The sequence below is a fragment of the Filicampus tigris genome, chromosome 22 (assembly GCF_054856515.1).
Source record: "Filicampus tigris isolate MCC_2025a chromosome 22, RoL_Ftig_1.0, whole genome shotgun sequence".
Lineage (NCBI taxonomy): Eukaryota > Metazoa > Chordata > Actinopteri > Syngnathiformes > Syngnathidae > Filicampus > Filicampus tigris.
Genome location: NC_141238.1, coordinates 4,742,255 through 4,756,581, shown reverse-complemented (window position 1 = coordinate 4,756,581; position 14,327 = coordinate 4,742,255). Strand labels below are relative to the sequence as shown.

General features: G+C 45.0%; 3 protein-coding genes across 11 annotated transcripts in view; 2 read left to right on the top strand and 1 right to left on the bottom strand.

Moving 5' to 3' along the window:
* wnk1b (WNK lysine deficient protein kinase 1b) overlaps positions 1 to 5,079 on the top strand; it is a 45,265-nt gene extending 40,186 nt beyond the window's left edge. The window contains exons 36-40 of the mRNA XM_086022245.1: positions 144 to 236; positions 1,163 to 1,204; positions 1,296 to 1,447; positions 1,530 to 1,586; positions 2,375 to 5,079. Of these exons, the coding sequence (XP_085878371.1) occupies positions 144 to 236; positions 1,163 to 1,204; positions 1,296 to 1,447; positions 1,530 to 1,586; positions 2,375 to 2,758 (728 nt within the window). The 3' untranslated portion in view covers positions 2,759 to 5,079. The remainder of the gene's footprint in view (positions 1 to 143; positions 237 to 1,162; positions 1,205 to 1,295; positions 1,448 to 1,529; positions 1,587 to 2,374) is intronic.
* Positions 5,080 to 6,189: 1,110 nt separating this feature from the next.
* Positions 6,190 to 10,240, top strand: LOC147126599 (proline-rich protein 5-like). 5 transcript variants are annotated; one of them, XM_086022267.1, is made up of 10 exons: positions 6,190 to 6,401; positions 6,881 to 6,964; positions 8,069 to 8,247; positions 8,361 to 8,441; positions 8,674 to 8,780; positions 8,928 to 9,019; positions 9,220 to 9,360; positions 9,473 to 9,581; positions 9,706 to 9,915; positions 9,962 to 10,240. In XM_086022267.1, the coding sequence occupies exons 2-10, from the start codon at positions 6,938 to 6,940 to the stop codon at positions 10,171 to 10,173; spliced, it is 1,158 nt and encodes a 385-aa protein (XP_085878393.1). In that variant the 5' UTR covers positions 6,190 to 6,401; positions 6,881 to 6,937; the 3' UTR covers positions 10,174 to 10,240. The 5 variants fall into 5 exon arrangements, with proteins under 5 accessions (XP_085878393.1, XP_085878389.1, XP_085878390.1 ...); XM_086022263.1 differs by having other exon boundaries at positions 6,219 to 6,401; positions 9,473 to 9,617; XM_086022264.1 differs by having other exon boundaries at positions 6,220 to 6,401; positions 6,881 to 6,963; positions 8,077 to 8,247; positions 9,473 to 9,617.
* A 622-nt stretch (positions 10,241 to 10,862) lies between these two features.
* On the bottom strand, positions 10,863 to 13,953 carry napepld (N-acyl phosphatidylethanolamine phospholipase D). 5 transcript variants are annotated; one of them, XM_086022259.1, is made up of 10 exons: positions 13,826 to 13,953; positions 12,873 to 12,948; positions 12,689 to 12,808; positions 12,474 to 12,614; positions 12,179 to 12,403; positions 11,969 to 12,072; positions 11,574 to 11,739; positions 11,339 to 11,487; positions 11,165 to 11,279; positions 10,863 to 11,078 (listed from the first exon to the last, which is right to left on the bottom strand). In XM_086022259.1, exons 2-10 carry the CDS (start codon positions 12,930 to 12,932, stop codon positions 10,947 to 10,949), a joined length of 1,212 nt encoding a protein of 403 aa, XP_085878385.1. In that variant the 5' UTR covers positions 12,933 to 12,948; positions 13,826 to 13,953; the 3' UTR covers positions 10,863 to 10,946. The 5 variants fall into 5 exon arrangements, with proteins under 5 accessions (XP_085878385.1, XP_085878387.1, XP_085878386.1 ...); XM_086022261.1 differs by having other exon boundaries at positions 12,873 to 12,960; positions 13,826 to 13,897; XM_086022260.1 differs by having other exon boundaries at positions 12,873 to 12,960; positions 13,681 to 13,892.
* Positions 13,954 to 14,327: the final 374 nt, after the last annotated feature.

The window sequence follows — 14,327 nt, the reverse complement described above, 5'->3', positions numbered from 1 at the left end:
TTTCCTTTTCTCTCTCTTTCTTTTTGATGACTCTTATCTTCTCTGTCCCGTGTCTCTTTTTGTTGCACTCTTTTTTTTTTTCTTTTTTTTTCCCCCCCCATCCTCTTCACCGCCCGCCCCGCCCACTTCATCTCCTCACTCAGGCTGCGTAAAGTTCAGCTGGGGCGCCGAGCGTTTGGCCTTCAAGCCTGGCGGCAGGAGGACGCGCTTTCTGAGTACGCCCTGCTTGGCTCTTTGTGTGTAACGCTTTCATTTCTTTCGCCTTCCTCGTTTTTTGTTGTTTTTTTTGTCATTCTTCTTTCGTTCTTTCTCGAGGGTCGAAAATCACCTTTTTTAAGATTTTGGCACGTACATTAGGGCTGTGCAATTAATCGAAATTCAATTACGATTATGACGCGCCACGATTGCAAAATTGGCGTCATCGTAAAAAACGATTATTAATATGCATTTATATCCAACGCGCTTGAATTGATCCATTTGCACCCTTTTTTTATTTTATAATAACTAATTGTATAAGTTTTGTTTGGCACTTACATAATTATATATACTGTTTCAAAGAATTTGATTTGTCTTTGTATTTTTTACGTTTGAAAATGTGTTTTGCACCCAACAAAATGAAAGATCGTTTGAGTAATCGTGATTTCAATTGTGACCAACATAATCATGATTAATATTTTTTTTCATAATCGAGCAGCCCTAATGTACGAGCGGACAAAAAATTGTTTGGGAAAAAGAAAGAAAAAACAAATCGGTGTGATTAACTCATTCACCGCCAGACATTTTTAGACCGTCTTTTACGCTAATATTGAAAGAAAGAAATAATCGGATTGAATGTGAAAAGACGAATAAATCCATCAATGGTAGTGAATGAGTTATTTTTTGGGGTGGCGAAATCCCAAAACGGAGAAAATCCCGATTTGGCTCGCAATTTAGCCTCTTATTGGATTTATAATCTGTTATTTTTTGGGATGGATGTCAATCCAATTTTTCGCCGATGAGCTGCGGCGAGGGCTCGGAAACATCCGCGAAAATGCCGTCAATCAAAAATGACCCTATGGCTTTGATTTCAATCTGGACACCTGACTGTTTTTTTTTTTGTTTGTTTTTGTAACTGTTCCCTCTCTCCCAATCTTCCTATTCTTGCTTTCTGGGTGGCGTGCAGGGAAGATGATGAAAAAAGTCTGCCCCTGCAACCAGCTCTGCCGTAACTATCTTTTTCCCCTTTCTGCTTTCCGCCCACGAATAACGTCCGGTGCGACGTCTCACTCTGTTTTTTTTTTTTTTTTTTCTCACAGGGACCGCCAGCACCAACGCAGTGAGCGGTTCCCTGCCTCAGAGCCAGGGGGGCTCCCAGTGTCTCAACATATCGGCCCCTCACCAGCGCAAAGGGACGTTCACAGACGATCTCCATAAACTGGTGGACAACTGGGCCAGAGACCTCTCGCAGGTTTTTTTTTTTTTGTTTTGTTTTTTTTCTTCTTCCCACAACAAAGCGTCAAACCAAGCGATGGTTTTGTTTTGATTCCCAGGGTAAGAAGAGCACCAAACAGCTGCAGCAGGCGGCGGCACAAGGACATAGCTACGAGGTGAGAGATCTCGAGCCCCCCGCCACACAAAACTGTGAATTGACACGCCCCTGAACATTTTTTTGCTCTGCCAGTAGTACCCGAAGCGAAGATGCTAAAGTTGATCTTTTTAAACTCATCTTATATTACCCTTAAAAATAAGTCTGATTTGATTTAGAAAAGGTGCGGTGAAGGAAAAAAAAAAAAAAAAAAACTCTCCACTAACAACCCGAGCTAAACTTGGCTCCTCGCCAAAATACAAGCTGTAGTCAATATATTTTTTTTTAAAGCAGTTTCAAGTTACTTGTTGAACGTTGCCAAACATAGATCTAAAAGAATTGCATGTGTTTTTCCAACAACCACACACTTTTACCGTAGAATTTCCTGCTAGCTTAATGCTAACAAACAATGCACAACAGCATGGACAGCTAGCAAATAGCATCGCATACTTCTAACCACTAAAGCAACGCATATTTGATAGAGCTAAATGTTACAGTGGTCAACATATATTCTTTATCCTCTGCCAAGAACGACTGAAATTATTATGGCTGTACATTCTATTGAACGATGGTTTGTTGCTATGACGTGCAATATTATAGAGTGATATTTTTTCTGGAAGAAAAAAAAACCCGCACATTTTTGTTGTGTCCTTTGGGGAGTCTGAACCGAATAGAAAAGTAGTGCTTTGGCGCCATCTTGTGGGAGCTTCATATAGGGATTTGTAATCCGCACAGGGGCCCTTAATTCCGGCTAGTTTACTGTCTGATTTATCAATTGAACATTTTTTTTTTATATGTCATCCTCTATAGGTGATCCAGTCCGCCAATCCGGGCAGAAAGTTCTCCGCCCCGAGCCAGCTGTGCCCGAGCGGCACCGCCGCTGGCGCCCACCCCCCCTCCAACCCGACTACCTCTCTGGCCTCCCGCAAGGGCTCGCTGCGCCAGCCCCCCGCCTCCCCGCCGCCGCCCCACCCTCACCCGCCGCCGCACTTCATCCCTTACGTGGCCGCCCCGGCCTACGCCGCGGCGTGGGCGGGGCCCGACCGCGCCGCGCCGCTGCTGGTCAGCGCCTCCCAGCCGCTCGGCCCTTCTTACGCCGCATCGACGGGCGGCCGGATCGCTCCGCCGCCCCTGCGCGCGTTCATGCACAAGTCGGTCAGCAACCCGGGGGGACCCAACATGAGGACCACGTAGGGGTTGGCGGCGGGCCGGTCGGAACGCCGACCCCCGTCATCGAAGACGTAGCTAACGTGCAATGTGTGAATAAAAAAAAAAAAAATAGAGGGGTCACTCAATGGGAACACAATTGGTCGCCTCCCCCTCCTGCGTCAAAGCAATAAATCGAGAAACATTGGCAAAAAGGCAGAAAAAAAAAAAAAAAAAGTGACCTTCAGAGCAAGATCGTCGATTTTTTTTTTATTTTTTTTTTTTTGTCAAAATTCCATTCGGTTTTATTTCATGTTGCGCGCGCACACCTCGTCGGCTTTTTGGAGTTGATTATTTCTCCTCGTGAATGTTGTTGTATTTAAAAAAAAAAAAAAAAAAAAAAAAAAAAAAAAAAAAACGCCCCACGTGGGCCCAACCTGTTCTACGCACACATTTTCATGTGATGTGTAAAAACAACACTGTGATTGTTACTGTTTGTTAGGAGTCATAACAATTTGGGGAGGGGCGTCCATTTTTCCTCAATTTGGGAAAAAAAAAAAAAAAAAAAGCCTTAACCGACAACAATTCAGCCGCCATTTGACCTCCAAATGTTTTTCGTTCAAATATGGAATGCTCGCTAACTTTGTTGTTTCTTCCACAGTACTTATATGCGACACTTTAAACTCTCCACTCTTGCCCTGTTAGATAAATGTGAATGTACAAAGCAACTGTTTGAATTTGCTTTCTAGTGCCTTGCTTCACTCCCCACCCCCGAACACTGGAGAACGCACGAGGACCACGCGAGAGCGCCGCCATTTTGTCCGAGGACTCTCATTCGAAGGCCGTGTTTGCGTTTGGTCGTGTGTCGTGACTTACCTCCGTGCTGTGATTCACCGTTTGCTCACTTATTCCAACATGGCCGCTTGACTTAATGTTGTTCTTGAGCTGAAAATCCTCACGACACGTTATGAATGCAGCGTTTGGACGACCGGGCTGTCAAGAATAAAAATCAGGGCGCCTCATTCTTAGTTCCTTAAATTTGTGGCCGCGGCTGTGGTTATAAAGTCGACACACTCCTAATTCCAAAGCTTGTTTTTTGTGGTATTAAAAAAAAAAAAAAAAAAAATAGACCAAGGTCAATCATTTACTCATTCACTGGCATTGATGGATTTACACGTCTTTTCGCAATCCAGCCATTCAAACCCAGGAATTTATTTTATTTTATTATTTTTCAAACTTTAGGGTAAAAAAAAAGAGTCTGGCAGTGAATGCGTCATGAGAATTTTCCATTTATGTGACCTTTAAAGTGTAAAACACAATCAAACATTTCATCTTTTTGAGAGGGCAAGTAAAAAAAAAAAAAACCTGCCACCATTTAAAGTGCCTCTGATTTACTCCAAATCATTTTCAGATGTTCTAGTAGGCTGTTCTTGGCGTTTTTGTTTTGTATTCCTCCACAGCCGCAGCCTCGCTCGAAAACATAAAAGCCGAATGGAAAATGGCAATTTAGCTTCGTCTTATTTTTGTGCAGCAAAAAAACAAAAAAAAATGGCATTCGAAAAAGGAGTGTGGAGACTTTTTACAAGCTCTGCTGGTTTCCCTCGTCCGCAAACGGGCGAGACTATTTTGATCCTATTTTGTCATAGGTGTCAAATGAAAGAATAAAATTCACCAGCCCCGCTTTTAGTCAATCACAATGCCATTCTAATCTCTTCGTAGATTATTTTCGCCAGTTTCCTCCCCGTGAAGCTGCGGTGTTCAAGAACAACTGGTGGACTTTACTGTGAAGTTGTACCGGAGGATTTTTACTGTGAAAGGCTGGTTAGTATTGTGAATGTTCCTGCATTTAAGTGGGGTGAACCAGTCTTGAACACAGGGGTAGCATTAGCTTGTAGCTCATATTTAAGGAGCGGATTGTTGGTGTGCCATCGCAGGATTCACTTTTATTTTTATTTTTTTTATTTTATTTTTTTTGCCGTAGAAGCGGTCAATTCCTTTTTCTCCAGCTGTCATGTCCAGTCTTTGAGCACAGAAACATTATATCCCAATCTCCGATGTTCTAATGTTGACTTAAAAAAAAAACAACAAACAAACAAAACAAAAACAAAAAACAATCGTCACTTGTTTTATCTGCTGTTTTATTGTGTGTAGCAGCACCTAACTCAGTGGTTTCTTTTCTCTCTATATGACAAAAAAAAATGGTTGGATGTGGAAAATAGAATGAAACAAACACACGGGGAGTCATCAGCAGCCTTTAACGGTATGTTTTGCACTAAGTAGAGAGGGTTCAAGCTTCATATTAAAACAAATACAATGACATTTGTTACTTTATTTGTAAAGACTTAATAAATAAAAGTTGTTAAAATTAATGACTCTGACTGGGATTTAAGTGCATTATCCTTTTTGTGGGTTCCACTGTTATGTTTTGATTTTAGGTCACACACGGAACAGCAGTAAGCGTTTTCATTTTTTCCCCATCGTAAGTGCAGTACCTTTCTTGTCCACACGGCGGCAGCATAACAATGATCCATACATTTTTACTATTAGGATTCAAATTTCGTATCGGGGTATCGAAAAGGGCTGTTCGACTTAGATTTTTTTTCATGTGTTCTGTCCCTTATTTTATCATTTACTAGACCAACCAGGCCATTCTACTATATTTTAGAGCACTATTTTATGTTTAAAGCATCAGAGCACTTTACGGAACGGCAGTATGCTTTTTCATTTTTTCCCCCCATCGTGATTGCAGTACATTTCTTGTCCACACGGCGGCAGCATAACGAAGTGATTCATACCTTTTTACTACATTAGGATTCAAATCCACTGCGTCTATATTTAACATTGGAATAAAAAAAATTTAAATGCACTGCTGTGTGGTTTAGAATGGCCTTTAAAATAGAGAAAATAAATGTTTGTATTTGAACGGTATGTATTGAAAAGGGCTGAGAATGTTCGACTTAGATTTTTCTCATGTGTTCTGGCCCTTATTCTCATTTATTAGCCCAACCAGGCCATTCTACCAAATCTTAGAGAACTGTTCTATGTTTAAAGCCTACACCTTTTAATAATATGATTTAATCAATGTAGACCTTTGTGACAGGATTGTGCAATTTTAGGGGGCCGTGAAGTGCACACGGCAACTGTGGTGGTGACTGTCCTCCAATCGCCCGCATGCTATCAAGTCACCTTTTGTTTTGCCTACATTTACTGTGTTTGTTTTCAGCTCCGCTCTTTTACACCTACTTAAGCACATACAGGCCATAAAATGAGGGAAACCACCGCAACCGTGCGGGTGCGGTTGTTTTATGATTCTGTGTACTTTTGACACTCAATTTAGCCTTGAACGGCAGACTTTGCCACTATTAAGCAGTCGCTTATCAGTCTCGCACATCTAAATACTTCACCTGTATACGCTGCTTTTATGTCGAGATTTGACCAAATTCCCTATTTTAAAGCGCCATTGAACCCACCACGCACGTGAAGCCGCGCCCACAAAACGTTTCCACGGCAACCACCCTGTCTTCCGGCTTCCTCTCGCGAGCGGCCCCTCCCTCCTCCGTGTCACGCACGCTCACGTTGATTCACTCACTTTTTTGATGGAAGGAACCTCCTCGCGATGGTCGTCACGTTTTAATCAATAAAACGTGATATGTGGATTAAAATAACACAAGAGGCGAAGGCGTCTGGAGAGGTAAGTGTGTCGATAAAAATGTCAACTACTTTACTCTGATCTTTTATGCTAATTTAGTAGCACGATACGTAGCTCCATAATTATATATATTTTTTATTATTAAAGTGGACAAAACTGCTACTAAGATGCTCTTGTTCGTTTATTTGGTCATGTAAAGTGTTTATTTATTTTTTTTTTTTTTACCTGAAGCGGGTAAGTAATACATTCATTATTGTGATGTTATTTTTCATTTCAACCATGTACAACACTTTGAGTCATATCAGTGAGAATTACCCAAAAAAAATCATTATGTATTATCTAAATGTTAAATACGATTTTTTGGAACTTTATACTAACTTTAACATGTTAAATAAAGTTATTAATTAAAAAAAAAAACATGTACCTAATGAAGTGACCATGTGCGTGTGTGTCATTCTTCAGCACGTTAGCTCACATAATTTCAAATGATGCAAATGATTAATTTGTATTTGTGTGTTCAGATGCTGGCTGGTCAGCCGCGGCGGTTTTATCGTCACTGAGGCGCTGCGCCCTCAAACATGGAACGTGAGGGCTCGTTAAGGAGGTAAGAACTATGTTGACATTTCTTCACACAGGTACGGACGCGCTAACTTTACTAGCTTGGGGAACCCCAGCGTTGTCATGTTTACAGACAATCGCCCCAAAACTCTTCACGATGTACGACTCGAGTTAAACGATCAAAAACAAATCAAATTCTCACGCTCGACTCCAGTAGGGCCACAGGCTTCTTTGGGGACCTTCTCGCTTTGACCGTGTTTGTACACGCGCATTCCCGAATGACCTCATTGGTGCTTTCATTCATGAAAAAAAAAAAAAAAAAAATCCCCATCATCCTCCTTTGTTTACTAATTACCGAACAACCACCCTCAAAACGAAACGGCTTGCGACGTTAAAGTTTGAGCTAACGTCACAAATGTAGCGTTTGCCATCGCTGGAGTGATGAAGACCAATCCGGTGGCGCCTATTATCCAACTCGGCTCGCTTCACTACACAGGCAGAGCGGTGAAAAGAGGACATTTGTGCCACTTTGAAATTCTTCCCTACATCTTGGCTGCACTTGAACCTCAAAGGCTTCCTTTGTCGGGCCCCGCACAAAAGCTCACATGGCCGCCGACCGCGACCGCTCGTTAAAGGGAAAGTGGCGAGGCAGGAGGAGAGAGATTCTCCCAACTTCCGCGTACAAAAATAAACACTTGTAAAGAGCCTTTAAAGTGAATTCATATATATATATATTTTTTTTTTAATACATTGTTTATAGTTGAAGATAATAGCTGAAAATGTGAAAATACTGAATACTACTGAATTTTAGTTTCCGTATTTTTTGGGGGGGGCGGGGCTTACAAGCGGGCCAACATGAGTTGCCCCTCTCCCCTACTATAAAAGAACGTGAGCGCCAACACGCACACCCCGAAAATACATATTCCCTCCACATAGTCCACACCTTTAGAGCGCCTCGTTGTCTGCCGTGAGTGCACGCATGTGACACAAAGACGGAAGAGCGAGAAGAGGCGAATATATAATTTTGTGTGGACCGGGGTTTCGAGGTGGGGTGGCTGTTATCGAGCGCCTCGTTGTGGCGCTGTGAGTGCATGGAGATTTTATAAACTTGACCGTACCTACCCTCTATTCGTCTTTTTCGTCCTTTCTGGATTTCGAGGAGTCTCCACAACCGGTTGAAGCTGGCCGGCGGCTCGTCGTCCAGCCTGACGGACCTCTCGCAGGCCAAGGCGCCATCCGGAGGAGCGGAGAAGGCGGCGCTGGCGGACGAGGCCGGCAGGGACAAAGGCACCCAGCAGAGGAGAGCGGGGGCCAACGCCACCTGGAACAGGTCAGAGGCGGCCACTCTTGCCTGGCCGTGAAAAGAAACACAAAAAAGGCCCCACAAAAACAATAACAAAAACAATTTTTAAAAATCCTTTATTGTCACTTTTGTCTCCTCAGCATCCACAACGCGGTCATCTCAGTGTTCCAGAAGAAGGATTTAGGTGAAAATGAGCTTTTCACTCTGAACGAAGGCGTCAGGTATTTAAATGTTTTTATTTACTTTTTTTTTTTTTTTTTGTGTGCTTGCACATTTCCGCACCCTACCAGTGTTGTCAGTGAGCACTTAGCTGCGGCTTTTGAGCTTGTCATTTCCTGAGCCTGCTGCTGTTCAAACGGTGCAACCTGCTCGGCACTGATTACCACACGTGCAAAGTGGAAAAAAAAATGCCCGTATTATTATGTGCGTGCGTGTGTGTCCCCACTTTACCAGGCAGCTGCTGAAAACGGAGCTCGGCTCCTTCTTCACCGAGTACCTTCAAAATCAGCTGCTAACCAAAGGCATGGTCATCCTGCGAGACAAGATTCGCTTTTATGAAGGTAAAACATCAACCCGACAACTATGCTAACTCACACAGCTCCCAGTGAGTAAGTAATTGACTCAAGTTTTCGATTAACTCGCCAGTCAGACTTTGTTCTCAGGGCGATGGGGGGTGGAGGAAGTAATAATTGACTCCCTGATGTCAGGTCAGAAGTTGTTGGATTCGCTGGCTGACACTTGGGATTTCTTCTTCTGCGATGTTCTGTCCATGCTGCAGGCCATCTTCTGCCCGGTGCAGGTTGGACGTTTTCAAAATGACTTTATTCGATTATTAACGATTGAACGATTATTACGCTCCGAAAGGTCCAAAAGGAACTTCTATAATTGTTTTGTTTTTTTTTCCCACAATTGAGCATCCTGACGTGTCAGGGTGCGACTGTTTTTTATTTCATAGGGGTGTGTCGACTTTTTCTACCCATTGTTTACGTGCGTCGTTAGGGAAAGGAGCCATCCGTGCGTCAGCTGGCCCTGCTGCACTTCCGGAATATCATCACCCTCAACCTGAAGCTGGACGAAGCTCTGTCGCGGCCCCGAGCCCGAGTGCCGCCCTCCATCGTGCAGATGCTGCTCATTCTTCAGGTCAACATTCTTCTTTGTTACTCTTCTTACAACAAAAGCAAAATAAAAATAAAAAAGGAGTTATTGGTGTTCGAGAATGTTTGTTGTTGTTATTATTTTGTTTTTGATGCAGGGTGTCCACGAGTCCAAAGGTGTCACAAACGACTACTTGCGTCTGGAGTGTCTCATCGAGAAGGTGGTCTCTCCTTACCTCGGGACCCACGGGTTATATTCCCAAGATGGTTCGTCCAATCAAAACTGTTCCTCCTGTCTGTTAGGTGTGTGATTGACAAAAAAAAAAAAAGAATATATAAATACAATAAAAAATAAATCTCCATTAGGTTGATTCTTTTTTCCCCTTATCAGAGAAGCGTCTATCGAGCAACCCCCCCGCGGTCAAGAACCCAGTGGTACGTTCCAAGAGCTACAACGTTCCCATCCTGAGCCCCGTGGTGGAGTACGACGTGGATTCGTCTGTGGGAGGCGGTGTGGGGATCAGGCGGCATTCCGTGTCGGAAATGACGTCATGCGTGGAGGAGAGCGCCTCCGTGGCGGAGTCCAGCGCTGAGCACGCAGGTAGCACGACGCATCTACCATATTGCCCACACGTGAATTAATCCAGTCCTCTGGTCAGGTACCTCAAACCAGAACCCACAAGTGCAGAGGTCGAACTCGCCCAGAGTTCTGGCGCAGGATATCAACTCTGATTCCAGTCCGGAGATGAGCGAAGATCGCGTTCTGGGATCGCTGGACTCCAACCCCGATGGCATTTTTCTAGACTTCTCACAATCTCGTTGTGGAGGTGCAACAGGTGACTCGAGGACACCTTTTTAGATGATTTCGAAGGGATATTTAAGAGGTCAGGCTGCTTTAACCTAATTAAAGTCGCCAGTATTTATTACGTTGTGGTGAACGTTTTTATTCCCCTTCCATGTCAAAAGCTGCACTGCATTGCCACCTAGTGGTCATTTCTATATACGCGGTTCAAGCAGTTTATATTACGTACACCTCGAAAGCACGGGAATGACATTCAAATTGCAATACAAACGCATCATGGTACAATTGTAACGAGTAATGGCACACCATTGTCCATTCTGAGATGGCTGAAGGCAATGGAAAAAGCAGGAATGATGAAAACATTTGTGTGAAGCTGAAGCCGGCTCAGCTTCTGCTATTAGCTTACAAGGGAAAGTCAACCCCCCAAATTTTCTTTACATATGCCTTGTGGAATGTGAGTTAATCAAGAAGCAAAATCCACTCGTTTTTAGCCATCCATTTTGTCACCCGTTGTCGACTGAAAACGACATCACAGTTGACCTCCGGTAACCAATCGTGGCTCCGCTTCAGATTGGTTGTTAGCAAGTGACAAAATGGCCACCTGAGATGGACAAAAACGGCTGGATTTGACTACTTAACTCATTTTCCACCAACATAATCCGAATGCCGTGTTTAGACTACTGGGGCAGCATGGAACAAATTGTAAAAAGTCGACATGTCATACTATGTCATGTCCAGGCCACAACAACAGTATTTTGTTTTTATTACATCCATCAATATTTTATTTTTTTTTGTTGCTATTGTCGATGCTACTAAACGCCAGCCAGGTATCAGCGGAAGACGTCGGCGTCGCGCGACGTCAGGAGACGAGACTCCCCGTGCTGCAGGGTGAAGAAGGATTCCGTTTTCAGCCCGTTTTGCTCCAGCGCTTCCCGGAGACGGCGCGGCGGCTCCAGATAGTGCTGAGTGGACACAAGTATCCGGGTTGAAACCTGCCGCCTGTGCGCTTTCACCTCTTTAACGCCCTCCGACCGCCATTTTGGATTACCTCATACGCCAGGGCAAAAGTTCCCCAGTGGATAGCCAACGAGTGTTTGGCCCCGAGGTCCGTGTGAATCTGAACCGCTTCCTCCGGGTCCACGTGCTGGCCTTTCATCACGTCCCTGTAAAAGTCGAAACGGATTTCACAACATGCCGGAGGCGCGAGTCGCTACGCGATTACCTTGGCAAGTACGCCCCGATGGGGATCGCCGCCAGGTCAAAGGGCCCGAAACGTCGCCCGATCTCCGCGAAGACCGAGCAGTAGCCGGTGTCGCCGGCGAAGAAGAAGCGGTGGTCCGGACCTAAAACAGTCCAGCTGGCCCATAACGACTAAAAAGATGGACGACGTTCGTTGAGGAGGATGTCGGGTAAAAAAAAAAAAAAAAAAAAAGCGGGCGAAAAGGCGAGCAAAGCACCTTGTTGTTGTCGGCCGCGCCGCGTCTGCTCCAGTGCTGGGATGGCGTGCACACGAAGGTGACCTCGTCGTGACTCGGGACGCAGTTCTCCTCCCACCAGTCCAGCTCCATCACGTTCTCGCAGCCCGCCTTGGCCAGCCAGTCCATCAAGCCCAGGGGCACGAACCTGCGGGCCACGGCCACGTTGCGGCGTCACTCGCATTCACGGTACCGGATGCGTTGTTTTTGTTTTGAAAAACGAACCCTTAACTAATTCACGGCCAGACATTTTTAGACCCTAACGTTTGGAAAAAAAAAAAAAAATGTATACAGACTGGTACAAACGCACAATAGTTAAATAGAAATCGTAACTTCCGATATCAGTTCTTGGATAAAAATCGAAACGATTCCTGTACCAGCGTAGCTCCGCTCCGAAGCGCACGTTGAGGCTGGCCACTGTTCCGGCATCAAGGTGATCGTAGTGGGAATGACTGATGACCACGGCGTCGATCCGGGGCAACTGCGCAACAAAGACCAGTTGAAAAGAAGCTTGCAAATTTGATACGCTAGTCGCGATTAGTTTGGGATTTTGGGATACGATTCTCAAGATGGGGAATTTTTCTCACCTGTTGCACGCTACAAGGAGGCCCTCTGTATCGTTTGGGGCCCACAAACTGGAGCGGCGACGCCCTCTGGCTGAAAATGGGATCCGTCAGAATGTTCACCCCGTCCATTTCCACCAGAACGGAGGCGTGGCCAAGCCAGGTGACCCTGAGACCCGGACCGGAGGGGGAGAGGTCCGGGTTGCGGACAAAGTAGGGCTCCACTACCGGCAGCTCGTTGTCGAGGGCCTGGAAAGATGAACACGACGTCGACCGGGGATTTTTCTCCAACAGGAAGTGCCGACGAGGCGTCCCGTACCTCTTTACTAGTCGGGATGTTGCTGTGGTTCTTGTCCAGCAAAGAGAAGCGGAGCAGCGTGGAGTAGGAGGGGAACCGCCACGTGGACCACGGGTTAGTAAAGCGGCCATGTTTGTCCCGACAGGACCTCGTCACCTCCTCCTATCGCAGAAAAAAATAACTCGATTCTTTCAATCGCTGGCTCGTCTTTTAACAACATGTGGACTATTGATGACCTCCAGGCGGTAGTCCAGCCGGAAGCTCTTGCGGGAGGAACGGGACGAGCTGCTCCTCCTCGAGGCACCGGGATGAGGACCTGCCTCTCCACCCTCGGCCCCCCTCAGTCGAACACCACCCTGCCGACGGAAAGAAACAACGGCATCCTCATGCTTGACGCCACGGTGCTTCATTTGGTCTCACCTCCGCTAAGCCTTCTCGCTCCCCCGGGGCTCCTCCGTCTGAAGATGATGGCTTTTCCATGGGCTCACCTCCACATCTGGCAAGGACACTAAATCAATGTTTTTCTTATATAGTAGTGTTCAAAAGTTATCCATCAGTGAAACTGCAGAATAGGTTTGAGAACAGCAGCGTATTGTTACTGTGTAGTAGTTTTCATGCGAGGTTTAATGCGCTGCGGTCGTTAGGTTCAAGTGCAGTGTATACAAACGAATGAAAGTGAAAAGCTAAGCGGGATGTTAGGAAAGCAGGAAGTGCATGTGCGTAAGTGTTTACTTTAAGGATAATTGGACGTAAAGATGTTTTAAGTGTTTTCCAACATTTGACGAGAGGATAGATGGTCCGTTCAATTTGATGCGGGGCATCCTCTTTTACTGCCGGTGCGTTCACTATCCGGTGTATTTTTTTTGTGTCTCACACGGACGCTGCGACAACAATGGAGGCCTGCGGTTGAGAACCAAAACAAACGTGTATGTGGGGGAAGCTTGCCATTCGGGCCCAAAGTGGCCACAACAAAAACAAACGCGCAGACTCCGCAATGACCACATATGTTTGAGTTTAAAAATAGTCTCAGTTAATGTGCAATCGCTCTCGCGTTCAGGTGAAGTTTATAAATAGAAATGTATTCGCGTGTGACATTACCAAATGCAACGTTTAAAAAAAAGAGGGAATTAGCACACATTAGCACAAGGCTTACAACACTCCCTCGTCCAGTAATGAGCTCAAGCAACATTCCTTTCACGACAGAGAAGGCAGGTGTCGTACAACTTACCTGAACAGTGAACGCAACGGCTAGCGAGCAAACATGTTAACCAAACAGCCGCGCGACTACGAGCTTCGCTGCAGCTTGCAACGCGTTAACAGAGCAAACCGCAAAAGATTAACGATGTTTTTCAAGGGCATACAAAAAGAAATACCGTCAAAAATGTCGCTCAACAGTAGTCTCGATTTGAGTGGAGTGGAAGCGGAAGGTGAAGGCATTGGTCGCTAGAGCGGATCATTGACGTCACGGACACGTCATTAGGTCAGATGACCACGCTCTGCCAATCAACAAATCCATTCACAGAATTTCATATGCATTGAAACATTTATATAAAATGACAACCAATCAACACAAATAGATGACATTGCATGACAAACATTCACTGTATTACATTATTGTATTTTATTAAAGTACATAGAGATCATTATATAAATCATGAATTTAAAATACTGTATTTTGGAGAAAACCCTTTTTTGGGATGTGGTGATTAATATTTGTTGCTGATAGTTTTCTTTTTGTCTTGAGTCAAGGAGGAAGAGTTCATCTCCATTGTAAGAGATTTGGGTCAGTGGGGGAGGAGGAATACTCCACAGCTGTTCCACACCGCTGGTGTGTACATATCTGTGTGCGTGAGCGTGCACAGTCTCCTTAGTGTT